At 37.8% G+C, this 27,960-nt stretch overlaps 1 protein-coding gene across 1 annotated transcript; it reads right to left on the reverse strand.

The window, feature by feature from the left end:
- Positions 1-35: 35 nt before the first annotated feature.
- Positions 36-27,841, reverse strand: LOC132190031 (protein TIC236, chloroplastic). The gene is made up of 24 exons (XM_059604909.1): positions 27,693-27,841; positions 25,271-27,298; positions 19,530-19,728; positions 19,369-19,428; positions 17,753-17,857; positions 15,582-15,722; positions 12,799-12,861; positions 12,231-12,461; positions 12,045-12,128; positions 11,429-11,586; positions 9,575-10,100; positions 8,507-8,677; positions 8,314-8,373; positions 7,050-7,172; positions 5,953-6,228; positions 5,640-5,705; positions 5,314-5,442; positions 3,794-4,594; positions 3,375-3,655; positions 2,789-3,045; positions 2,159-2,397; positions 1,839-2,030; positions 978-1,250; positions 36-556 (listed from the first exon to the last, which is right to left on the reverse strand). The coding sequence occupies exons 2-24, from the start codon at positions 27,175-27,177 to the stop codon at positions 410-412; spliced, it is 6,489 nt and encodes a 2,162-aa protein (XP_059460892.1). The 5' UTR covers positions 27,178-27,298; positions 27,693-27,841; the 3' UTR covers positions 36-409.
- Positions 27,842-27,960: the final 119 nt, after the last annotated feature.

Genomic DNA, 27,960 nt, shown 5'->3' on the forward strand with positions numbered 1-27,960 from the left:
AAAATACTTCTATACACTCAATTCAAGGAAGAATGAAGTTGTTCACTTTCATGATTTATGCGAAAAATACACATCATATAAGAGAACCCATTAATTGGGATGAAAATGTTAAACGACAATTTCTAAAAGAAATGAAGATGATTTGTGATTATCCCTAACAACAAGAAGGCTCATGCTATGCCCAAAACTTAAATCAAGCAAAAAATTGTTTTCCTTGATACTTAAACTTTGTACAAAGTAGGATGCCTAAATATGAACAAGCTCATTCATTTTTTGAGCAAAGAATAATAGTATCTACCTTTACAATAACTATACATCTAAAAAAAAAAATGCTACCCTTTTCCTCTCTCACTAGTGGAGGTACCACCTGCATAGCAAAATTTTTTGCCGGCAGAGCATGGCCAGTGGGTCAATCTTGTGATGTGGCAGAATATTCAAAGAGAAGGCGGTTGGATGGAGCAGATTGTAGGAGCACTCGAAGGCGGCTTGTTAGCTGGTAGATCAAGGTCCACTGCATTGCCATCTCTGAGTCTTTCATCTGCCTAACAATGGAGGCCTAGGAAAACAATAATAATGCGGGGAAGAAAAGATAAGGAAGAAGATTGCGGATGCTTTAGATGATAATAAACAAATCAAGGAAAGTAATAGGGAAAACTACACTTATCTCCTCAATCTACCACTCAATTTGCAATGTCTCTGTAATCTTTTAATTTGGTTAATGTATCCTACCGATTTACCATTGGGGTTGCAATGTCCCTCTTTTGCCTCAAAAAGACAAAAATACTCATAAAAATTTGAAGGAAAAAAAACCCACAGCATTTTCTTTTTTGGGTCATTTTGCGGAAGGGGGATGTTGCAAATCAGATAGTAGATTGATTGATGAGATAGTTTCCCCAAAATAATAACTAAACAAAATTACAATTATCAGTTTCAAAAATGTGAAAATTCCAATGCAGGGTAAAGAGTTTCAAGATAACCTGAAGGCGTTTCCCTAGCTGGACTTCAACCTCAGTACCAAACGAAATATTATTGGCCAGAGATTTGAGAGGATCAACTGTAGGATCAACAGAGAGCAAACTAGGGATCTGTGGTGCATATACTAGCCTCCACCTAGCCTGGCCAAATTCTCCCTTTCCTTCAATTCTTGGCATTAATGTTTCAAGTGTTGCAGTTGCAAGTTTTTTGAATGCAAGCTGGCCATCACCTTCCAAAATGGACTCTGCCAATTGACTCTCAACGACTCTAGCAGCCTGTGTTGATGGAAAAGATTGATGAGATCAAATCGCTAAAGTCTAAAGCTGTAAAGCATGACAAACATTTCAATCCGAATTTTGAAATTGCAACGATAAACTAAAGTAGACATCTAAGGCAAATCATGATCGATTTGACCATGCGGCATGTAGACGTGGTAGGCAACAAGAACAGAATTGCACAGAGAAATTGCCCACACCCACTACGCTAAATTTAAGTACATTTTTGCATCCACAAAGCAAACTTTCAAAACATAGGGAAATTTGAAAATCAGGTTTGACAATATGTTTGGCAGCAGTGAATGATTTGATCTTTTATTTGTTATTAGTTCATCTCTTTAGATATTCAAAGAAAGAATTATTATTCAAAAGTGAAAATGGTCATGATATCCTCTAGCTTCTTTTTCTTTTTAACACTTTTAATGTATCATGGTCCTGGCATATTCTGAACACTTTACACGTGCATGCATAATGCAGTATGAAAATAATTCATAGGGAGAAAGGCTTTATAGCTTAAGTTCCAGAAGCACTGTCTGCTTATTAACATAAATGGAAGGAAACTACAAATTCTGGAGTATTAGATGTTACCTCAAGAGGTGATAGTACATCCTGTTCCACAGAGCGAGTTGAGGTTACTACCAGTTTGTCCTGCCAATTGCTGGCTCGACTCTGAATTCTGAATTGCCACTCAGATCCAACCAAAGCTAAATCTAGCATTGGATCTAGTCCATACTCAGGCTCAAACTTCGCTACATTTAGATGCTCTCGTTTAAGCCTCACCTGAATTTGTAAAGGTCAACATCACATTTTCACCAAAAAGCAAAAGTTGGCCCATAGAAAAACTAAGATAATAATAAGCAGTGCAAAAGAAAATTTGCACTACAAAGAGAAGGAAACATAAGGCTCACCTGAGTTGCCACAAGATTCACATCACCATTTTCAAATGTTAGAATGCCTTTAGGTTCTATCCATTTCGGATGAGCTAGGCCATTTAGCTCAAGCTCTCCACTAACAGCAAAATTCAGAATCAAAGGATAAACTATCCTCAACTCTGGTCCTAGAACAAGCTTCAAATCACTGAGGCGGACATCAACATTTGGTTTGATGTTCACTTGCTCCATTTCCTTTTCAACTTCAGATGATTTAACTGCCAAGGTGCAAAAATAATGTAAACAAAGCAGAGTTTGCAAAACAAGTACCTAAAATGTTTATTAGTTTATATGAAAAATATCCCCCAAAAATTTAATCCTGCTGCTATGTTTATTTCAAATCCATGAATTTAACCTCTGACACATCAATATTAATTCTCATTTGTTTGGTAGACATTGACCCAAACCATTCCAAAATATAACCAGAGCAGAAATATGAAAGAAAGAGCACACAATTGAATTTGGTAATTCCAACCAAAAGCCCAATATATGGAGCAGACAGATATAGCATTTTTGACCAATCCTAGTTTGGATATAGAAAAAAAAGCTGGTCATTAACGTAAAAGTTTTACATATCTCAGAGAAACTTATGACATACTAATGTATCACCTGAGGGTTGGGGAAATTTGGCCAATGAAGTAGCAGGTTCTGAACTGAAAAACCGTGAAACATATCTTGAAGCAACTGCATGATTGACGCCACTACTAGAAAGCTGGGACTGATTCGATGCCAATCTATTAAAATGAGCAGCTCCACTACCCTTATCATGGGGTAGATATGCTTCTCCATGACTCAATTTAATATTCCCAGAAATGGTTGGTTGCAATATAGAACCAGTTATTTGCATCTGAGTGTCAACCTGGCCACTGTAATTTCAGCAGGATGTTAGTTCTGTATGGGCAAGATGAATGGAGAAATGCAGTTAGAAAGAAATTAAAGAAAATAAAAACTAGGGATTAAAAGCTCAGTTGTGAAAAAATAATCAACATTCATAGAGGATAGATATCTTATTTCTATTTTTGGACAGTGACCACAAAACAAAAACCAACATACAGCCAGGAAATATGTCATTAAATGTAAACATGAACAGAGGAACCACACCATGGACATATATACCCAAAATTAAGTTGACATCAATGCTACCAATGACGTAGAACATATGCTTTGTGAAGGTCTTTATGTTTGAGTTATAAACCTTAGAATGTTCTTTGCCCGTACTTCCAGAACTTCACATTTCAAGTCAATTTTATCACCAAGGGATGCTTCACTGGTTCTGAGGGGTAGATTCCCTTTCACAAACAGCTTTCCTTTTCTGCTCACCCTACTATCCAATGATGTGATGCATAACCTATTTGATTTCACATGAACAGTGCCACCAAAGTTTGTGAGTGGTTTTCGGAGTACAGGTGAAGATATAGATGCCTTGTGGAATGATGCAGATCCATTGAGCACGGGTTGCTCAACTGTACCTCGCACCTATTTATTTGAAACATATAACAAACCTTAAGAAAGTAAAGTCTATCAAATTGCTTTAAAGTGCAATTCAAAAATTTTGTTTGCAAGCATAACCCTATAGATAAAATAAGCCCATAGTGTGTATTTGACTTGACCCACCTGGAGCATAATTTCCGCATTGCCATGAAGCCAATTAGCATAAGGAGATAAAGCTGTTAACAACATCATGCCCCCATCTTTAATATCAGCATCAACTCTAACTTCTCCTACATCTAAAATGTTCCAGTTTAAACCTTTCAGGCTTTCTGCTAACTGAGTATCCCAACCTTCTTCATTTCTATCTCTAGAAACTTTCTTTTCACTGGCTTCATCAGCAGACCCAGTACCCCTTTCTTTCAACCAAGCTGCTCCACTTTTATCTGTTTCAGCATCTTCTTCCGAAAGGACAAAAGTAACAGGGACACTTCCTTGAATGTGCACATGACCATTTTGAATGATAGGTTCAAATTTTGCATTGAATAGAAAACGACTGGTCGAGGTCAGGGAAGCAACAATTTCGGCACGTCCAAGATCAATTCCCCCAATGGCACCATCAAGGAGCCTTACTTGCACATCACATTCTGGTCTTGCAAGACTCCCTCTGAGATCTCCTTCCATGTGCAATATACCCCTGATTGGTGCTAACAATTGCCGCAAAGAATGAACAGCATCACTAGCTGAAGATTCAATGACCTGAACCAACGTAGGGACTAGACTAACAGGAAAGTTTAGAACAGCGAAATGAAGATTGGTTTTAGGCCCCAACAAAGTCCCATCGGCATGGATTGTGGCATTATCATTCTGGATAAAAATTCTGTCAAGGCGCAAACCATCATCATTGCTGTATGCACCAACTGCCAAAACACGCTGAGTTTTATAGGATCCCCACTCCCAGTCCTCCCCATGAAAGTCAAATTCTGTCTGATAATATACACAATAACAAACCAGATGACAAAATTGGAAGCCAAAGAAGTCCAGAAAACATTAATGAGAGCAATGAAATGAAAATATATCTTCACCAGAAAATATAAATCAGCATAGAACCCTTTTCATTTTTTGGGCAATGGTGCTGGAGTGTAAAAGAATGCATGAAAAGAGCTTCGAAAAGGGAGCCTCAGAGATCCATGTGACCATCTTGGAACTTAAAAGCAATTTTCATATCAAAATTACCTAAAGATCTAATGCTCTACAATGCATGCATGCATGAGGCAGAATGGTACACTTTAGACATGTAAAAGGCGTAAACTGCAGACATGCACACCCACATATATGGATACACAAACCCACACATTCATGCAATGGAAATGAAGGGCGACAACGCATGTAATTTTCTTCAAGTCAGATTTACAAAGATAGAGCCAAAAAGAACAGGAAATTTTAACACATGTAATTTTCTTCAAGTTAGATAAGTATAACTAGGACTAACAACTAATAACCACTCTACCAAATGAGTAACATTTACAAAGGTTGTAAAATAAGAAACGTACAACAGGACCTCAGTACTCGTAACATAGGTTTTTAATGCACCCCAACATCTGATGGTCCAGAAGATAATGCATTTTTGGCAGTCTACATTTAACCATTGACTTCTTTCAAGAAATACACCTATGATATTTGAACAAGGATCTAAAGATATCTACCATTGTGTCCCCATTGCCTCCACCACTTGCATCAAGAGAGCCACGCCAGCGACCTTTAAGTTCAGCCAAACCTGGAAGACTTTCTTCGAGAATAACTTCATCTGATGAAGTGTAATGTTCCCGTATAACCTGAAATGTTATACAGCTGTTAAAACAATAAAAACATGAAATTTTGAGCCTCTGATATTTTGTATGCTGTTCATCTTATTACCAATAAGAAGGTAATAGAAAAAATTCTATCAGGTTTTATGAGCACCAAGTCAGAGTCATCAAGTATTGGAGAATTTAATGAGAAATGAATAAATGGTTTTTAATCAACAGAGTACCTCAAGCATTTCTTGAATATTTTCAGCATATAATCCCGCTGACTGCAAACTCTGAATAAATATGTCCTGCATACAGGTGTCATAGACATGCACAATCAGGATTCTCTTTTCACAGAACTATGATTTATAAAAGAAAAACTACAAATATCCTAGTGATGGATATTAAAGAATTTAAAATACGAAATGCAAAAATGAGGGAAATTTCTTTATTTTGCCTTCATTTTTTTTTTCAAGCAGACAAATGCTACTAAGCTATGCCCAGATGATTATTGTGATATATATTCATCTCCAACTTATTTAAGTGGAATACAACCTTTGATCTAGAACGAATAGCAGGATCCGTGATTCTAGAAAGAAGTCTGCCAAGTGGAAGCATCTCGGCAACCTCAGCTCTAGGAACTTCAAGTCTCATTCTCCACCTTCCCATAGAAGATATGACACTACCCAGATGCCCGGCCATTGCCCTTTTGAGCAAGCCACCCCCGTCCTTGCCAGCAGGGCTACGATCTCGGGTACCAGGCAAGACATATTCACCTTGAAGCTCATAAAGGCTATTGCTTAGTTCCAGAACAGTTTTCTCAACAGTGATCTAATCAACCAGTACATCATTAGACAGGTCATTCATAATGCAGTAATTGTACATATAAAATTACATATATACCAGAACTTGTAAAAAATGAAGATAAAATAGTATGGTTATATTGCAGCAATATACAGCTATAACTTTGTTTCAGGACAAGTTTATCAACAATGTTGTAAAAAATATTGCATTATCTCCCAATGTGATTATTGTAAAACAATAGTAAGCATCTCATTTTTGGAAAAAGCACGAATTCATCATAATTGACAATATAGAGATTTACTAGTAGCTATATAATCTAGAATAATTTTGAAGGTAATGGACGGAAAAGCATTTAAGATATCAACTGAGCTATAGAGACAACAAAAATAGCAAGAAGGTAGAGCATGTATTCTGTTTGGAAGGAAGTCAGCATGGTAGAACACAAATGGTACTGACCAATGCAATTTAGGCCTACTTTTGTAGTTTAAGAATTGAACTTGGATAGACATCTCATATTAACCATGTGAACAACAAACTCCTTCATTTTTTTTTTGTTTTACTTCCTAGGATAGAGATTGGAAAACAGATAGATATCTCAAATCTTAAAATCTTGTTTCACCTCTGTACAGTTTCTCTTTCGTATTTTTCCTTTATATAATATATTGGCATTTGCAAGGAAGGGGTTAATCCTATAACGTATGATATTCAATACTTTTAAATACTCATAGTTGGAGAAGCTCAAGGTACGAGGAAGTGAGTCAAGAATGTGTTCAGTTTTGATAAATTCTCAACCAATGAATGCATAAAAAGGACAGATTCAAGACACAAACTATAGCTTAAGGACTCACAACATCCCCACTCCATCTAGCAGCCACATCCAAGGCTTCACCTAGCACACCGCTGAATTTTGGCTGAAGCACAGATAATACTCCATGACCTCTTCTCTTCTGAAGATTAAGCTGAATTTCTGCCTGAAAGTAAACTGCTGATTAAAAACTATCAAATATAAATAATCTTGAAGCTTCACCCAGATTATGATTCCAGTGAATAGCACAAGCAGAGATCATAAAATATTTTCACCTCTACTAGCATTGGAAAGAAAATACAGCATATCACCATTGACATAATTGCCAGAATGCATTTAAAACAAACAAAAAAAAAACTTCCAGAGAATTTCATAAAAGACTGAACGAGGAAGAAAAAAGAAAAATTGGTTCAATATAGCTCTTTCAGTTATTTTTCCCCATAATTACCAAGGAGAAAGATTAATGACTACGTTGCAAACAAGAAATTAAGAAAGCTTTCCAACAAAAGTCCTTTATTTTATCCCTTGAAGATTCTAATTCCCTCTAGAGTTGCATTCATACCATGGACAACAACATTTGACAAATAATCTCTCTATTAAATACCTGACTGCTAGAAACGGGAAAAGTGTTTCTTCTATAAGTGGATCATCTCCTGCTGCAATTCTATTTTTTATACAGCACTCACTTGAGCTTTTTGTCTTAAACAGATTATTGAGTCCTCATAAACATCAATTTTCCATTTTGTTAAAAAAAAAAACTTACCAGGGCCCTCTTACCCCCTACATATGCTAACCATGTCGATATTGTCCTCCTCCCTACCCCTTAACGTTACTTTTTACTTTCCACTTGGCACTAAATAAAGATCTTTACAAGATCCCTTTTTAAGTTCACTGATATGACATTACATAAAAATTACCGCCTACATAGGAGACAGCAGGATTAGACGAACAATGGTTTACAGTGGGGAAGGAATCAACGTATAACAATAAAATCTAATTAGATTTTGTTATATTGTCTGATACTGGTGTTCTCCCTCCACCCTCCCCCTCCAACAATATTTTCAGGGTTTCCAGCAAAACGGTAGATAACTAGTTGTTTTTCAGAAACTATTTTCAACTTACATCAAAAGAAATGATTACTAAATATGGACTATTTCTGAATGGTTGGTTCACCTCATAATGATTGGACGCACATTAAAGACTATCAAATAGCAAAATTGGAGACAGAACAATGGAATCAAATTGCTACCTACCATTGGCCAAAGAAAAAAAAAAAAAAAAACGAGAAAGAAAGGAAGACTGATTACTCTTTGTATTGTTCCCCGCAATGAAGCCAGCTCCAGTTCATCAAGTGGCAAATGACGTACCTACAACCAGCTCACGCAAAGTCAAGAGAGAGAAATAACTTATATTCTCAAACTATTGCTGCTTTTATAAATAAATAATAAAACATACAGAAATAAAACTAAATTACTATAAAAAGAACAAAACTAAAGGCACCTCCAAGTTAGCAGAATGTAGTGGTCGAAAACAAACATTAGCTCTCAGTTGTCCCTTTTGAAGGGAAAAAGACAGCAATTTTCCATTTTGCAGATTATCTTCACTACTAGGCTGCAGTGGCTCTACAACCTCCACCGTGAGGCTTTCATCTGGTCTACCTGTGGCATCCAACTGCATTACCAGATAGAGCTAAGATTTGAGTATAACCTAGTAAGCAAAGCAGGACCATATAAAAATATGTAGAATTGGAGTAGATCCATGATGATAGTACCTGACCTCTCCCATCAGCATATTGCATATAACCAAATTAACAAATCAGTCTTACTAAGCGCAACATAGATCACAGTTCTTATTTAAATAACTTAATGAAATTTATTCCATTGGAGTCCCATTCCCGAGTGCAAGTGCAAGGCGAAGAGAAGAAAAGCTGCTTATTATGCCACTCTTTTGTGACTATGTGTAACCCATCCAAGTACTGGCAACCAAAATAATCAGATACTCCTAAATTTGAGCAGACACTTGCGTTGTTGGACGCTGAAATATTTGACATTGATTGATTGAAATATTATAGTATACTGTTGTCTTCAGTCCATTACCAACTACAAATGAGAGAGGGGGAGAGAGAGAGAGAGCATTCATGGAATCAGATACCACTTTATATAATACTTTTGCACCAAGAGTTAATATTCTTGCAGGTCTAGGCAGATATATGAAACATCATATACTTCAAGCTGTTTTTGCTCCATTGCTCCCTCGAGTGTATAAGAAGCTTACCAATACTGAAAAACTATATAGAAATACGTTTGGGTTCTACAAATCATAAAATTTCCACGACCGGGGTGTTAAAAAAAAAGGATTGGCCAAAACATTATTAAAATAGGGCCACTTAAGGCTACTTGACATTCCACCATCAAACAAGAAAAGTGCTGCTTGCCAGATATCACCCACAATGGAACAAAACTTCTTGATTCCTTTTTGGAAAAGTGGAATTTGTACAAACAAAATTACCATCTGAAACTCATTTTTTTACAAATAACTTGCATAGGAGTTGAAATTTCTACACATTACCTTGATAGACTCGCGTGAAATGCTCAACTGTCCAGCCAACTGAGGTGCTAGCATCAACTGATTCAGCTTGAGACCTGCGATTGAAACCTCACCAACAAGACTATCTGTTTTTCCTTTATCTGACATTTCCACAAGTTGCTTAGTCTTTTCAAAACCAAAATTTTGGTCGTTAGTAATACTTGAAGGCTTTAAAACCTTCCCCTGAAACTTGATCCTTCCAGTTGCTTTCAAATGCATGGGTCTTGGAGAGTCAAAAGGATAGGAAGATATCCAATTGAAAAATTCAAAACCACGCATTCGTAAATCCAACTCAACTCCATCAACAACAAATGGCATGACACTCTTTGAACCACACTTTCTGTTGAGCCAGTCTTCTTCAAGATAAGACGTTTGAATTTTTGTGGACAATTCAAAAGCAACAGAAGAAGAATTCACAGTGATGTAATCATGTGAAATTATGATATGTCCTCGAGCATCACTAAAGGAACCTTCAGCTTTTGAAGCAATCCATTTAATATCAAACTTCCTACATTCAAAAATAATGTTGCATTAGCCAACTTGAAGAACAATTGGACATCCAGAATAATAAAAATTAGGCTAAACTATGATTTTGTCCCTCTAAGATTAGATTTGCAGTCAATTTGATCCCTAAAGTTTCAATTTTAGCAAAGTCAACCCTGAAGTTGGAATCATTATCAATTTGATCCTTTTGTTGATCTTCATTAGATAATCACTTAAATGTGTTGTGGATGCAAAAGCCAATAAAAAAAATAGAGGAAAAGCAAAAGAAGAAAGATGAAGCCAGAGAAATTCGATGATACGAGATCTAAGATGGATTGAAAATTGAAGGGGAGGGGTAGAGAGAGAGGGAGAGAGATAGTGAGGACGATTAAAGCAGATCTACCTTTCATGAATTTCATGATTCCTAGTTACCTTCACAAGTTGTCTTCGTAACATTAACTTTATCAACAGTGGTCCTTATTAAAGAGGTTTGAAAACCCAAGGTTAAACTCAGTTTCTCTCAATCTTTCCCAATTTCCACTTTTCAGTTCATTTTCATTTTCTTTCTTTCTTTTTTTATTTTCTTACCCAAAGCTATTCCTCCTGAATCTTCTCTGCCCCATCCTCACTCATCATCCCACCCCCATATCTACTCCTCCCCTCTCTGTGCTCTCGCTTGTCTCCCCCCCGCCCCGCCCATGCATGTCTCTCTTTCTATCTCCTTTCCCTCTAATTTTTCCTGTACCTTTTCTTCTCAAACCCACTTACAACTAAAAGCACAATTCCCAATCCTAAAAAATAGAAACTCAAACCCATAGAATCAAGTACAAAAATCCTGGAAATTGTTGACAAACATGGTGGCAAAGAAGGCGACAATGTGGACGATCATGAAGACGGAGATGACCCATGTATTGCCCCTGCAGCACCAAGAGAACTTCTTGAGAGGAAGAGTCCTCTGGGCTTGGAGAGTTTCAGCGAGATCAGGGTGGTGCTGGAGGATGAGAGGGCTTGATTTCGACGTGGCTGTGATCAGTGCGTGATGAAGATCATCCTCACATCTCCCATCATTGAATTTCTCTGGCTTTCATCTTTCTTCTTCTCTTTTTCTCTATTTTTTCATTGATTTTTTGCAACAACACATTTGATGACTATTTTTTACCAGAGATTGACAAAAGGATCAAGTTGACAATGATTCCGAACTTTAGGGTTGACATTGCTAAGATTGAAATTATAAGGATCAAATCAACAACAAACCCAAATTGTAGATCAGCCTAAAAATTAAGCATATGGAACTTATAAGCAATAACAAAAGCAAAACTTAATCAACAACAAAGAGGATTCTAAGAATCTTACGGTCTCAAAAGAGATCCAGACAATTTCGTTTCTCCATTTACATCCCCTAATTTGAGTGACATCATATGAAGATATCCAGGTATATACCGATGCATGATTTTATCAAAGGACAAATTTCCAGAGAAATTCACATCTACTGCTCCATCATCCACCTCACCCTGCAAAAATGAAGTTTTCTACATCAAGACGAAGAAAAACATTACTCCAATGAGTTATCACCACAGATTTCAAAACAATAATTTCCTATAAGCTAGTCAGCCCCCTAACTAAAGTTAAGACACTACACTTTACACCCATGTCTTTTAGGACTAATTAAAAAATGACTGCCATCCAAAAGCCATCCATAAACATGTTACAATGAGCTCATAAAGAACTAAAACAAATCCCACTACAAAACGCTTCTCTCTTGACACCCCTAAGAAGGGGAAGTTGAACTGGCTTGCCAACCAATTACCATTTTAGAAATGATGGCAAATAAATAAAAGCCACAGAAAGGGAAAACAGCAGGGTCGCGAGGAAGCAACTACATCTCTATACACAATCAATTCGGGAAAGGGATGTCTTGCATTTATTAATCACAAACTAGAGATAGGCTATTTCATAAGCAGTTAGATACCTCTGGGCAGATCCATGCATTCCCTGCCCCTCGAATTTCACCTCCATCGACAAGGCTAGCTCTAATTCCATACAAGTCAGCAACCTATCACATGCAAAGTAAATTTACAGGATATATTATTGTACTTACAGAGAATAACAAGTCACCCTTAGGTTTCTACATGTGCTAAATACCAATAGAACTTACACAGTTATCAGTGTTAAAAGTGAAATTGGCTGATAAATATGAAAGTGGAACACGGTCAAAAGCTGCCACCGCACCGGCTTCTTTACTTTTTAACATCGCTTCAGATGCACACGATGCAGGAAAATCAGAAATTGAATGAGATATCTTCCTAGAAACCATTCCACTTCCCACGAATATTGGAGCATCCAGTGGGCCTTGACAGTTAAATACAGCAGTTACTGAACCAGCCAACTGCAGTTGATACAGAAAGAAAATGGACATGAACATAAAGATGAATGGGCAGGATGAATTTGTATGCCTGTATTTTTTGCGAGTTTAACAAGAACGACGAAAAAAAAAGGGGGAATATACGTGGAATAATGCACCTAGCACTTAACTTCAACGAAAAGAAAAACAAAAAGACCCTCTATAATATAGGGCATACATTTTTTAGCGAGACAATATTCAGCACTCTTAGAATGGACAAAATCTACCAAAACAGAAATAACACAGTACATGTACACCCTATCTTTAGGCATCAGCACTTTTAGATACTAAAGAGTCGGATTCAATCTCAAGTCACACATACCGGGAACAATAGAGGCTTCATCTTGAAAGTTTTCATCAGGGCATTTACTTCAACGCAAGGAACCTAGACATAAAAGTACACAGAATATTAGTTGGATGCAACACTAATGAGGAAATGAAAGAACAAATGAGCTATTTAAAGCTACCAGTTGAAGCTCAACGCAATGCCTTGATTTGGGAGTACAAGTCTGTTACAATAAGATGGTTCATGGATATGAACCTTTTTAACCTAAATATACCCTCATTGATAAGACAAGGACAGGAGGAGAACCACCATATATCCAATGCTAGACACAAATATGTATACACACAAGCAAAAATATGTTTGGGCCTTCTTTTTCTTTTTCTTTTTCTTTTTGGCTTATGATGCAGTGTGTTTAGAAGCAACAGCCACATTGATACCACATCTCATTAAAATAAGCAGATCAAACAACTTCCAAACTCTTGATGGCATCTGCGGCGGCACAACATCCTACAAAAAATATGCTTGTTAACATTTTTTTTTTTGATAAATAATGTGTATTCATTCAAAGCACATAGGGACACAACCCTAATACACATAGAGTATACAAGAGAATTTCTAAATTATAGAAGAATATAATTCCAAGAACTCAAAAAAATTAGAAACTGGCAATCTATTCCATACCACTCTCCATGTATACAAGGATTGTAACATCATCTGCTTCATCTTTAGCAATCCAGACTCACAATCTTCAAAACTCCTTGCGTTCTGCTCTCCAAAGACACCACATTAAACACAAAAAAGCTAGCCTCTAGATCTTCAAAGTATTATGGTTTCCCAATTGTCCCCTCCAACTTCCCAATAATTCGCTCACCCTTAGAGGCATAACTCAAACAACACCAAACAACTAAAGAAGCGTACTCCACAATTCTGTTGCAACCTCACAATGAAGTAGTAAATGATCTATGGACTCCCCGCATTATTCACACATACAACACCACTCCACCACATTAACGTTACTCTTTGGTAAATTATCCAATTCACACATACAACACCACTCCACCACATTAACGTTCCTCTTTCGTAAATTATCCAAAGTTAAGATTTTTCCTAAAGCCGCCGTCCACACAAAGAACACCATTCTCGAGGGAGCCATAACTTTCCAAATACTCTTCCAAGGAAAAGTGAACCTTACAGGATTGGATGAAACTTGATAGTAAGACTTAGCTAAAAATTATTTCCTTTTAGATGGAATTCAACAAATTGTATCCTCCTCACCTTCATGCTTTACTCTTTGAGAATACAGCAACTCAAAGAACCCAGAAACCACTTTCCAACAAATTGTATCCTCACCTTCCAATGTTTCCATTCTAGAACTGCAAATGATCCGCCACCTACACATCCTTACCAGTTACCACAAGCAATAGTGAATAATTCTGGAAATGAGAACTTCAAAAGCTACTCCCCACACCAAACATCATGCCAAACAGCACTTTAGATCCATCTCCTACCTCATATCTCACAAGTAAAAGTACTTGTTATCAAAGCCTCTATCCACCGTAGTAGACATCATCCTACTTAATGCCTCCATAATAACCACAAACAATAATGGAAACACTGCCATAATGTCCTCTTTTAAAACCTCCCAGCATTTCTAGAAAATCCATCCGGTCCTAGCGCCTTGTCTCCATTACAATTCCTCACTGCATCCAACACTTCACTCTCCTCAAATTCTATTTCCATCCAACTTCTGTCCCCCTCATCAATTGAAACGAATGAGAGACCATCCACCTTTGGTCGCCACCTATATTGTTCAGAATACAATTGGTTATAGAAGTTCACAATATGATCCTTTACTACTCATAAATCAACAGTCATATTCCTATCAACCACTAAAGACTACACTGAATTATTTCTCTTATGCGGATTTGCCAACAAATGGAAAAACTTTGTATTATTGTCTCCCTCTCTCCACCAAAAAGCCCTACACTTCTGTCTCCAACTCACTTCTTCTATATGGATACTCCTTTCCAATTCTCTAGAATAGTGTTCTTTCTTAAGTTCTTCATCTTCAGTTCATGATCTTTACCTCTGCAATCAGGTCTAGCTCACAAAGACCCTCCAAAGACTACAAATACACCCATGAATATTTCTCAACAACCCCGCGATCCAATGGCCCAAAGTTTCCCCATACTTAGCACCAATAACTCATCTTCCAAAGATTGACCCCTCTGTTCTCCAAATGCCACATCTCCTAAGCTTGTGATGAGACTAAAAACATGACTTTCGGCGCGTGAGATTGCTATTAGAGGTGTATCATTGCAATTCTGGTTGCTTTAGTTCATGTGAGTTGAGAGATGGGATACTTGGGATTTTTCTATGTGAAAGCTAAATCATTTGAGATTCGTCCTGAAATTAGTGTTGGTGGTGCACAGTTAGCAGAGAGAAGTAGAGGAACTTTCAAAGTGGTGGTCCTGGGGAGGCTGAGCGTAGGATGACTGAGGAATTCAATGGAGGCGCTGCTAAAAGGAGGGGAGTTGAGCAAGTTTTGTACAAGTGGGCAATATGGTGTATATCTTGCAGCTGTGAGCCAAAAATCATGGAAGATTCTTGGAAATATCGAAATATCCATCGCTAGCATTACTATTCAGGGAAGAAAATAAAAATGGAAAATGCTCAACATATAACAAGACAATGCTCGCAATGTATTGTTACAATGCTCAACATATAGCATTACAAAGGGATGTATTGACCACCAAAAAGCTAAAACATTACAGCTTCATTCATACCAAGCCAAGGGCTATAGTAAATGCAAGAATTACCTGGCACATTAGATGAAACTCTCCTTCCTCAGGATGAATGCCAAAATCTCCAGAAGCTTCTAAAGGAACACTGCCAAACCAGCCGCTTCCATTGTGTACAAATATTCGTTGACCACGGAAACATAAACTTGCTGAAATATCCTGCATTGAAGACATGTAGGATACATCAAAATATGTTAAAACTTGCTAAAAGAATCTTTTTTCAAATTCAAATGCAGTATAATGGTACCAAATGTAATCAGTATAAGCTTGAAGCATGGCATGGCATGAACAATCATAACGACAACTGTGAAGCAACTAAATCTGGTCAAACTTAGACTGAAACAAATATAAAGAAAATCACTGTGCTGTTAAAGCGTAGTAGGAAGATGATAAACGACTTAACAAAGATTACTAGGACTGGGTTAGAAGAGCAGTAGATCCATTTATTTCTTAAACCCAAGGCCATTTGTCTTTTATCCCAGCACCAACTGTAGATTTACATGAGCTTCCTCTAGTTTCTGTATTACCTATACTGCACCAGCTATAAATGATACAGTCATTGGTCGTCATTGACTATGTCAAACACATCTTAGCCAATTTCTTCTCGTTGTCTGGGTCAGAGCACTTATGGGGTATCTGTTGAAATGCCAAAACATTTCTTGCTCTAACCTTCATATAAAAGAGAGATCTGAATCTAAAACATAATTTCAAACCAAAAATCAAGCTTAAAATAGAAACAATCTAAATTACCGAACAAGAACAATGAAAAAAGAATTGCCATTGAAATGCCCATTCCTAAATAAGAAAACCTTTTAAATCCATATAGAATCTAAACCTAAGCCCAAGAGTAGTCAAATACTCTTCCACACAAGGGGAATGCCACAATCTCAAATCCTGCTATTTACCAAACCAAGTACCTCAAAAGGGAAGTTTAACACTAAAAATGACTGGACAATTTAATCAGAGAAGCAAAAAAAAAAAAAGTATATATAATATAAGTAATCAGAGAAGCAAAAATGGCAGGATACTGTCAGTTTTTTTTTTTTTTTTCTTCAATGGACTGCAAAATATATATTTTAGCCCAGAAAATGAAGGAAACTCTCTATTGACAGCTCAATCTTCACAGCAAAAACCATTCCAATTCTGCCTAAAAATCTCTTCAGGTGATCAAAAGACCCTCCCTTTTTCAGTATATGAGATTTGGACAAAAGTATATCATCTCATTCAATCATCCTCGTCAAATTTAATCTCCACATATTAAATGAAGTAACCCAGAGTATCCTTAAGAGTTTACTGCCGAGTCCAAAACCACCGGCACTCTTGAAAACCCAAACCACAAAAGCTACAAATAGAATGACAAAATACAGCCAGTACTTAAAAGCTGTGAAATGGCACCACATCTAAACTTCTCCACCTAGTAAAAAAGTACACTTACTCTCACCAAATGGCTTGTATTTCCTGATATATAAAATTATAAAAGCATCAATTTAGGTTCATGGGGTCATAATTTGTTCCAGAAAAGATATAGTACTTCATGCCACAACATCAATAAACAAAACATCACCTCCAAGCACCCATGAAAGTCCTACGCACCAACGGTTCACCTAAAAATCAAATCATCAATAGCACAAAATGCGTAGATCACATGCTAAAAGACACATGATACTTTTAGAAACTGGATTAGAACAATTTTCCTACAACCTAAATTGTTGGAAATTTCTATCCTTGTTGGAAATTTTATGATCCCACTTGAGGATGGAGTGCTCTTATCTAATCAAAGTCCCATACTTATACGTCTAAGTCTTTTGAGAGTACTTCTACTGTCTCCATGGAGGTCATACAACGTTTGATGGCCCAACTTGCTGCCTCCCTCACCACTTATGTCAACTCTTAGCACATTCAGGTATAACTATGAGTGTCGAGTACCCTTAATGCCACCCTTGTGTTCAATCCTTGGACCATCGATTCTGGAACAACTAATTAATTATATGACAAATACTTCTAATCTTTTTTCATCTTACTCTACATGTTTTGGTAAGTGTAAGTATATGACCCAGTAACATCACAAATACAGTTGTCTCGCTAACAAGCAACAAAGAGATATTAAAACTATGATATACTGGAACATTGCAAAAGCATCTCTGACAAGAAGGGGCAGGCATTTAACAACAAAAGAAACTAGGACATACCGAAAATGATGATGGAGCATCAAATATGTGAAAGGCCAATCCCGTCACATCAAGTTGCCCATGAAGATTAGGAAACAATTCTCCCCTTGACATGCACAAGTGAACCTGAAATCAGAGCATGTAGATGTGGTCCACAAAAGTTTCCCAAATTAGACCAGAATATGGGAGAAAATGCAATCTTTGCCATTGAATGAATCACCAACTATATCAACTTTATTGAGAAAGTGAATAAGGTAACCAAACAAATATCCTTGTTAAAGTAAATCTAAATTTTCTCTTTCCTGTTACCTAATAAAAAATAGATGGCCAAATTACAATTTCAAGTTATCTACTTGAAATTTATCTAACATCTTAGTACTAGCATCTTATTTATCAAAAAAAAAAAAAAAGTTATCTAACATCTTAGTACTACTCAAGGAAGATAATTAAGAACCTCTCTACAGCGTATGTGTACCATCCAAAAAGAATTTACATGTTTCTTAAACAATGAAATGGTTTAATTCCACCAAAATTTGAACTAATACATTGAAATGGGAATTACCTCTGCAGGCTATCTCATAATAACTATTATATCTCTAAAAGAGAAGAGATGAACTATAGTGGCTGGCTACTTATTAAGAAGAAGAAAAAAAGGTCCAAAAATCTCATGTTCCAAATAACCAACATAAAATGTATATTCCCTCTGGTCCACAACAAATGGAGTGATTTCTTTTTGAGCTGTCTAAAAATGTATGAAAGTTTCAGAAAATGAAAGCATTTATCCATTAATTCCCATATTACCCTTAAATTTTAACCCACCTGAAGGCTTTAGGAAGATTGTTATGTGTCTTTTTGTTTTTTCACTAAAACGTGTGTTGTATACAAATTCTCATTTATTATAGAACATATGGAATAATGCTTAGCTTTAGTAGACTTAAGTTGTCCAAGAGACATACTACTCTTTTTTTTTTTTTTTTTTTTTGATAAGTAATGTTGTATATATCAAAAGTGCAGAGGGGCGCAACCCTATTACACAGGGAGTATAAAAAAAGAGGGCCTAGTTAGAAGGAGAAAAAAGAATAAGAAATTCAGAAAAAACTAATCACTATCAGAGCGCCTAGTTAGAAGGAGACAAACTACTTATTAGCTTATACATGTTTTAAAACATCTTGCTCGAAATAAAATCAAACAAGAAATTGGCACTTTATCTTTTGATAAGAATTTTTTTTTTTTATTGAGTTGAGAAGTCATTTTCAGCTCTAAAGGGTGTCTCCTCATTATAGCCCAATTATATGGTATTTGAAAGTGGAACAATCACTCCCATCAAACCCCTCAAAGCATGCCTTTGAGAAGCAAACATGTGAAGACAAAGATTCCCCCATCTTTTCTCCTTGAGTAAAACCCAAAAACCACTTGGAAGCATTAAAAGAGCTTCAACAAATTTTCTAACATACTAAAGTCCAAATTAAGGGGGAAATTAGAAAACCCATAACAAAAGACTAAATGCCAAAGCAGCTGTTAAAATTTAGAATGGGATACATGTAAAGAGTTCTAATACAGATACAATAAGAGGTCTAAATTTGACATATATCCTCATTTGATATTGGTACATGGAAAGGAGAAGAATTAGAAGGAACCTCGCCGCTTGCCCTTCCTTTAGACCAGAAGATTGGAATCTCTAAAATCCTTTCAAAAAGCTGCACAAAAAGACAAACAGGCACAAGGCATATAAATAAACCATTCAACCAAAAGGCATGCAACAGAGTGTTGGCAGTTTTGACTACACTGTATACCTTACCGGAGCAAAGAGGTTGGCAACTTTTAAATTGGCATGCCATTTCTGCTCAAGAGTGTCAACGAAAACATCTGCGGACAACCAGCCTCCATCTTCAGACAATACATCTGATTTCCACATCATACAGTTGCCACTCAGTTGTACGTGCACACAACCATAGTGATTTTGAAACTTCACATGTCCATTGACGTTCTCCATCTCTCTATATGTAATCATAAGTGCTTCAATTATTGCATAATTGCAGAATTTTGTTATTATACATAATCAATTTCATTTCATTTTCTAGCAGACAATATCATCCATAATCACTTCTATTTTAATCAAGCTACAAATACACTCAAATGAACCATGATTCTAAGCTCAAAAATTAAATTCAGAATTTTTTTTTTTTTTTTGATAAGTAAGTAACTGATTTTATTAATAGCGTAGGCGTCCCAAAGTACACTGGAAGTATACAAAGAGGATCACCTAACTAGAAAGGGAAAAACGTACAAGGAAATCGTCATAGCTAATCGAAACCGGGAAAACAAACGCTACAGTCCAAAGATACAGAGTATGGAAACAATAGGATATAATGTCCTCGAAGGACCTCTCCTCATCCTCGAAGCACCTATTATTTCTCTCTCTCCATAGACACCAAAAAAAGCAAGTAGGCACCATCTTCCAGACTGCAGCACTCCCCCCCCTTCCTGCAGACCACCAACAGGCTAGCAACTCGAACACCCGACCAGGCATCACCCATGATAACCCAAACTGGCCAAAAAAGGCACTCCACAAAGCAGACGCCACCTCACAATGAAGAAGAAGATGATCCACCGTCTCCTCACTCTTCTTGCACATCCAACATCTGTTTACCACAATCACATTTCGCTTTCTGAGGTTATCTAAGGTCAGAATTTTCCCCAAACCGCCGACCACGCAAAAAACGCTGCCCTTGGAGGAGCCTGTGTCCGCCATACACTCTTCCAGGGGAACCTCCTCCCTCCGAGCATGCCAAGGAGAGAAAGAGAGCCTTGACCTTGAATGTACCTCTTTTAGAAGAATTCCACCTCTTTTAGAAGAATGCCAAGGAGAGAAGAATTCCACCATGATTGAAATTCAGAAATTTCAATCATTAAATATCTAGACCTTTTGATGGGAGCTTCGTTTAAGGCCAAATTTATAGGGGGTGGCATTATTATTATTATTTTTATATAAGTAATGTTGTATATATCAAAAAGCGTAAAGGGGCGCAACCCTAGTACACAAGGAATATACAAGAAAACGCCTAAGATGAAAGATGAAAGAGAACAAGGAAATCTGAAAAGTTGATAACTAATGGAGCTGAATAAGCAGTTGTCCAAGTAAAGAGGGAAAAAAAAAAAAGAAATAGAACTTGAGCTCCTCTAAGGCCCTCTTGATTATCAAAGTTCCTATCATTTATTTCCCTCCATAGTATCGACATAAGGCAAAGAGGCACCATCTTCCAGATAGCCACACTCCAAGGTTAGCCCCTGACCACCAACATGCAAACAAATCCGCCATTCTATTAGGCATAACCCAGGAAAGTCCATAGCGACTGAAGATGGTGTTACATAAGGCGTTGGCAACCTCGCAATGGAAGAGGAGATGATCGATGGATTCTCCATTCAATTTACATAAACAACACTAATTTACCATGATAAGTTGTCGTTTCCTGAGATTGTCCATAGTAAGAATCTTCCCCAAAGCCGCAAACCAGGCAAAGAAGGCCACTTTTGAGGGAGCCTTAGTCTGCCAAATACTCTTCCAAGGGAAAGAGGGATTGTATTTGTGTGCTAGGATTTTGTAAAAAGATCTAACATCAAAGATCCCTTTGCAAGACAGGACCACCAAAGCTTGTCCTTCCCTCCTCTTCTTTCTCAGAAAGAATACAACAAAGAATAGAAACAGGCCCGGATATCCACTTCCCAATCATGAACCAAATGGACAAAGTTGATGTTCCACTGAAGGGTGTCACTCGAATAATCCTTCATATAAGCAATGTTATATAGAAATGGAAAAGCTGCCTTGAGGCTTGCCTCGCCGCACCACACATCGTCCCAAAATCTAATCTTTGACTCATCACCCGGGTCAAATCTAGTACGACTCAAAAAGAACCTCCGCCCCCTTTTGATGTACTTCCAAAGTCCCACCCCATACGACCTTGGGGAATCAATAGAGCACCACCTGCCCCAATTGCAGCCATATTTGGCGTCCACGACAGCTTTCCACCAAACCTCGTCTTTGTTCGCATAACACCACAACCATTTCCCTAAGAGGGCTTGATTAGACAATCTCATGTTGTGAATCCCTATGCCTCCTTCAGAGATGGGAGATCAAACTTTGGACTAACTAACCAGGTGATATTTAAATTCTTCACCTACTCCACCCCATAGGAAATCTTGTTGGAGCTTCTCTATGCGATTTGCCACTGCGGCAGGGATGGGAAAAAGAGACAAGAAGTACGTGGGTAAGTTGGAAAGAGTGCTTTTAAGGAGGGTAACCCTACCTCCCTTGGACAAATACATTATTTTCCAACTAGCCAATCGACGCTCAATTTTTTTCGACAATGCCGTTCCATATAGACTTGACCTTAAAATGAGCCCCAAGGGGAAGGCCAAGATACTTCAAAGGTAGAGAAGGACGTCTTGGATCCTAGGATGCTAGCTAGCTCAACCACATTATCCACATTGCCCACAGGAACCAACACTGACTTGGCCATATTCACCTTTAAACCAAAAACAGCTTCAAAACAAACAAGTAGCGCTCGCAAGGAGCAAATATGGTTAGAATTAGCCCCATAAAAAACCAATGTGTCATCTACAAATAGCAAGTGAGATATGTTGACCATCTTGAAGAGTCCATACTCCACAGAAAAACCTAAGAGAGAGCCATGATGAATAGTAGCGGAAATCATTCTACTAAGAGCCTTCATAACAAAAACAAACGGAAAGGAGGTCCCCCATGAGAGCTACCAAAGAAACCAGAAGGAGAGTTGTCAATCAAAACGGAAAAACACACAGACAAAATACAATGTGCTATCCAAAACCACCATTTCTCTCCAAAACCACACAATTTTAGCAAATATAGCAAGAACTTCCAATTGATGTGGTCATAGGCCTTCTCCATCCAACTTGCAAAGCACCCTTGGTTCGCCAGACTGGATACGAGTCCAGACATTCAATAGCTAAAAGAACCGAATCCAGGATTTGCCTACCTTTAACAAAAGCATTCTGAGGCTTGGAAATGATCTTCTCCACAATCCTCCTCATCCTATTGGCAAGAACTTCTTATTGAGAAGATTGAGCATTGTTTGGCTCGATGGAAGAGGATGCATTTGTCAAAGGGTGAGAGGGTGACCTTGATTAAAAGTACTTTATCTAATCTGCCTACTTACTTCATGTCTCTTTTTCCCCTCTCGATTGGTGTTGCCAACCACATAAAGCAGTGGCAGTTTTTATGGGGTGGTATTGGTAATGAGTTCAAATTCCATTTGGTTATTGGTCTAAAGCGTGTTTTTCAATCTCTGAAGGAGGGCTGGGTTCCGTAATTTACTTTTGTTCAACCGAGCTCTTTTGGGAAAGTGGCATTGGCATTATGTTCAAGAAAGACAGACCTTTTGGAGAGTGGTTATGGATTCTATGGGGTAGGTGGTGTTCAAATGAGGTCAATAAGATATGGAGGTAGTGCTTTGGAAGAATATCAAGAGGGGCTCTGGGGAGTTTTCTAGTCATACTAGATTTGAGGTCAGTAATGGCTCCAGAATTAGATTTTGACATGATGTGTGGTGTGCAGAGCATGCCCTCAAGGCAGCTTTTCTAGATTTGTTTAGTTTGCCTCATTGTAAGGATGCTTCTGTGGTATAGATCATTTCAAGTTCTCTAATGACTCTCATCAATATTCATTTTCTCAAAGCAGCGCGTGATTAGGAGGTGGATTTTTTTACCTCGCTATTCAATTTGTTATACTCCTTTAGAGAGGTGAAGACAAGCTTTGTTGTGTACCTTCCAAGAGAGGGTTGTTTGATGTTAAATTATACTACAATGCCCTTGTCCCCTATGATTACACTCGTTTACCTTGGAGGAGCATTTGGTGGAATAAGGCTCCCTTGAGAGTGGTGTTCTTTGCTTGGTCGCCCACCTTAGAGAAGATACTAACCATTGATAATCTTAGAAAGCAGCATGCCATTGTGGTTGATTGGTCTTGTATGTGTAAGAAGAGTAGGGAGTCAGTGGACCGCTTTTTACTCCATTGTGAGACGGCTAGTGCCCTACAAAATACCATCTTCAGCCTTGAAGGGTGGTTGGCTTGGGTTATGCCTTTTCGCTTGCTGGAAAGGGCATTTTGGTAGGCTTTAGAATGCCACCATGTGGAAGATGTTCAGTCTTAACTTATGTGGTGTCTTTCAAGGGAAAGAAATTATTGGAGTTTTAAAGACCGCAAACCGATGGAGGAATTAAGGGGATTTTTTTTTCAAGACTCTTTATCATTTGACAGCTGCATTTGACATAAATATTTCTAGTTTCCATGTTTTTCTTGATCTTTTTTCTTCTTCTACCTAGGGGTTTCTCTTGTATACTTCATATGTACTTGTATTGCACCTTTTGCGCTTTTTAATAAATTGCGTTTACTTATCAAAAAAAAAAAAAAAAACTCACCCAAGTTTCATATACACACCACTGAAGTAAAACTGTAAAAGTTTAAAACCCATAATCAACTATTTTGGTGCTAGGAACAATCAATACACACACAAATGCACACCCACATGTATACATATGGCAACAAATTATCTAGAAGAAATCTGCACAACCCCACACAACCAAATAGCACTAATTATTTCAATGCCCATTTGGAAATATTGTGACACCTCACCAGTTTTTTAACATCAATAAATATGAGAAGCATGATGGGTTTGCTGTCAGCTTAATGTAAAGCAGATATAAATAGGTTGAAGTCAATCTGTGGGACATGCGCCTCTTAATAAAACCTACCAAAGCCAAGAAAAATGTCTGAATTAAAGCGTCCTACAATTGTTCCCATCAATTCTAAATCATTTAAATGTTCCCATCAATTCTAAATCATTTAAAAAATTTCATTACAAAGGCCAAGCTGTAAGAAAATTCTATAATTTATTGTGCTCTCCCAGTTTATAACTTGTTTCATCAATCTCTTACATCAAGGGCAAGGCCAAAGACCATCTGGATTGAAGCGCTGAAACCTTTGAAAGTGATTTAACTATAAATGATCACAAATAGATTGCAGCTGGATCTTCTGGCCAGCATGATAACACAAGCAGACCTTCATCACCCAAATTGGTTCATTAGTAAGAGACATGTTTTCTTGTCATCCATCTCATATGGGAACCACATATTTGATTTCAGCTTGGCCAATACAATGATTGTCAGTATTCTAACAAACATGACTATTCTAGCTTTCAGCTAACATGTAGATTAGTTCCAATATCAGTTGATTAAAGCTTATCATTTTCCTTTTTCTTTTTCTTTTTTTATAACTTCCCATGTTTTTTGTACTATAATGTTCATGTAAGGCAACTGATTAAAACAGTCCGACCAGGAATCAGCCTCTTAAGAATTCAATGGAAATAGTGAAAATACAAGCAATTGGGTTCAATAAAGGCAAAGCAAAAAGAAACAGTATAAATTGTTTAGTGACCTAAGCCAGTGAAAAGGTTATCTTACATTTGAGAACAAATTAGACATAAATACAATAGAATTGGCCCTCACCTAGGCTCCCTGTCACCATATGCAAGTAGCATCAGTGTTCCGCCTTTGAAATGGACAGAATCCAATGTAACGGGAAGCATCTTCTGAATTCCTTCATTCTGCACAACATCGAACCCATCATCAAGTTCTGCAACAAAATCTTCCACCTTAAGACCCATGCCTGACTTCAGAGATTTCAAGGGACCAATGAGAAGATAGGTTAACAGCTCCCCCACATTCCTAGGGAAAGATGGCAAACATGATTTTAGGCTTAGGGGCCAAATGGGAACAGGAAGGTACTTTGAAAGCCAAGGCTCAAGCTTTCCCAAAGTAGAAGTTTCAAATGTATGACCTCTTTGACTCCCGAACATCTCATCATGAACACATAAACCTTCATTTTTAACATTACAATTATCAGTGTTAGCAGCTCCTGCAACATCTTCTATTGATGGCAAATTTTCACCGATTTTCTGATCTCTTACAGTCACGGGAGATAGATTGTGAACAAAATTACCATTTTTACCTACAGTACAGTCCTTGATTCCAGAATCTCCGAATTGTTTTGCATTCTGAGTATCAACTGTTAAAATTTCTTCACGACTTCCCATCAGATTAGTGTCAGCATGACTATCAACCTCACTTTTCACCAAAAGTGAGTCAAGGTTCATAACATCATAATCTCGAGATGCCTCTGAAAGTTCAGCAGACTTCCCATTTGATAGACCCTGGAAGTATGCAGCCGCTGCTAATGCACTGCGCTCAAGAATTCTTCTTTTGGCACAAACACCAGAAGCAGAAATGTCAATTCCATTAGCCTTCCTCTTGAATTTGTATTTTTTAGGCCCTTTTATCACTCTAGACCAGAATTTAAGCCCTAAACCAGGAATCTTTATACCAAATGATTTCTCCAAATCTGCATGCTTCATATCATAATCAACTCCTGTGTCCATGCAGTGATGATCCCTCCAGTGCATCTTCTCATCCATGCATAAGAAAGACTTGGAGTCTGTTAATGCTGTTGAATGAATCGCATCCTCTTTTATAGCATCAACTTCGGATACAATCGGACTTTTCTCAGAAACAATGTAACCCATCTTTGCAGCTTCGCTAGCTGCATCATCCCTTTCCCTTTCCCAGCGAGTAGCCGCTTCCTCTCTAGCAACCCTCCTGGTTTTTGTACGATAATCAATCCCTTCTTCAGTTGAGAGGTGCCTCTGTAGACTACCTTCAGATGAGGGTATCCCTAACCAACTGTAATCCTTCTTTTGCACAACAAAGAGACTTGGGTGGGACAAAACTGCATCAATTACAATCTTCCCCCTCCTCAGACTTGCAAAAGGAAGAACACGAAGTTTCACAGTGGGGACCTCACCACAAGTAAACTCTTCTTTATGAGGTCCGAATGAACACGACTCCAACGTAATGCTCAACGGTGAAATCCTTCGGACCTTACCAAAATCAAGCTCACGCTGAATATGTTCACTGAGTGCTGAACAAACAGAGGGCAAAAGGTTACTTTCTATAAAACCCCTGGCTTTTGTTTGCCCATACCATACCAATAGGCATACCCCAGATATCACAGCCACAAGCACAGAACACCTAACTAAAAGTAACCCCTCTTCCCACAAGGGGCTCAATGACCTAATTAGCGCCTTGCTTCGAGAAAAAGGCTCTTTAACACATTCCACCTTCAACCCATTTTTCGACCTAAGGGCTCTCCTCAATAACTCTACATTTTGCCCACAAAAATTCGAAAACCTAATCACCTGAGCTATCCAAGGATCCTGTTTTGCACATGTACACCTGCGAAAGACCCTTTTCACAGGCTGTCCTCTACTGCTCAGATAAACAAACTTTCCTCTGTTTCTACCATTTGAAGAGCCACCAAGCGAAGTCCCCAGAAATGGGCAATGGAGTTTTACACTCATTATCTCCCTTCAAATATATAACTCCACCAAACGGCGACTCATCCGTTGGGGACCAAGAACCAGCTCTCAGTCCCCCCCAAAACAATTCATAGCATCACAAAGCGGCCAAGCATTCAAACCCCTAACAAAGTAAAAAAACCACTTCCAGTTAAACCTTACACAAGGAAAAAGACTAAGTAATAATCACGTAAATGGATTGCCAAGAAAATTGACAAAACAAAACGAAAATAAAACTAGAAAAGCATTGAATCGTGAACCTTACGTTGCTCTTGAACGTAAATCAGCCTCAACTTTTATTAACAAACAACAAAACAAAACAAAAGGCACAAGAACAACGAAAACATATTCAAACCGTTTCTTTCATGCGTTTTCTTTTCTGACCAGCCAAACAAGTGTAAAAGAAAAGAAAAAAAAAAATTAAAAAACGTTGCATAGAATTGTGATATTTGTTTACGTATTACACGTAGAATGGGAAATGAAATGGAATCGGAGGATTTGGAGGAGAAGATTAGAACCTGAAGCGGAAGAATTGAGCATTTTCCCGGAGAAGGTGAAATAAAAGGGGAAAGAAGAGTGAGATTTTGTTGCTTGGAATAGGGGGTTTTGTTTCAGTTCCCTTTCCCTCCGGGACTATCTTTCCGCTCTTTCTTTGTGAATATTTCGCTTTGGCTTTTGTTTTGCTTGAATTGCAGGTGGTTTTGTGTACGGGGGAATGGGGATATCGGACCGGGTCTCGTTGACGAAAATGCCACTGGGGGGAGTCCTTGAAATGACGAGAATGAC

This window comes from Corylus avellana, chromosome ca8, assembly GCF_901000735.1.
Source record: "Corylus avellana chromosome ca8, CavTom2PMs-1.0".
NCBI lineage: Eukaryota > Viridiplantae > Streptophyta > Magnoliopsida > Fagales > Betulaceae > Corylus > Corylus avellana.

Coding starts and splice junctions, on each gene's coding strand:
- LOC132190031 (XM_059604909.1), bottom strand. CDS start 27,177: ATGAGTGTAAAACTCCATTGCCCATTTCTGGGGACTTCGCTTGGTGGC. Junction 15,723..17,752: donor ATGCTCCATCATCATTTTCG/GTATGTCCTAGT, acceptor TCTTCAATGCAG/GATATTTCAGCAAGTTTATG. Junction 1,251..1,838: donor ATGTACTATCACCTCTTGAG/GTAACATCTAAT, acceptor CCATCAACACAG/GCTGCTAGAGTCGTTGAGAG.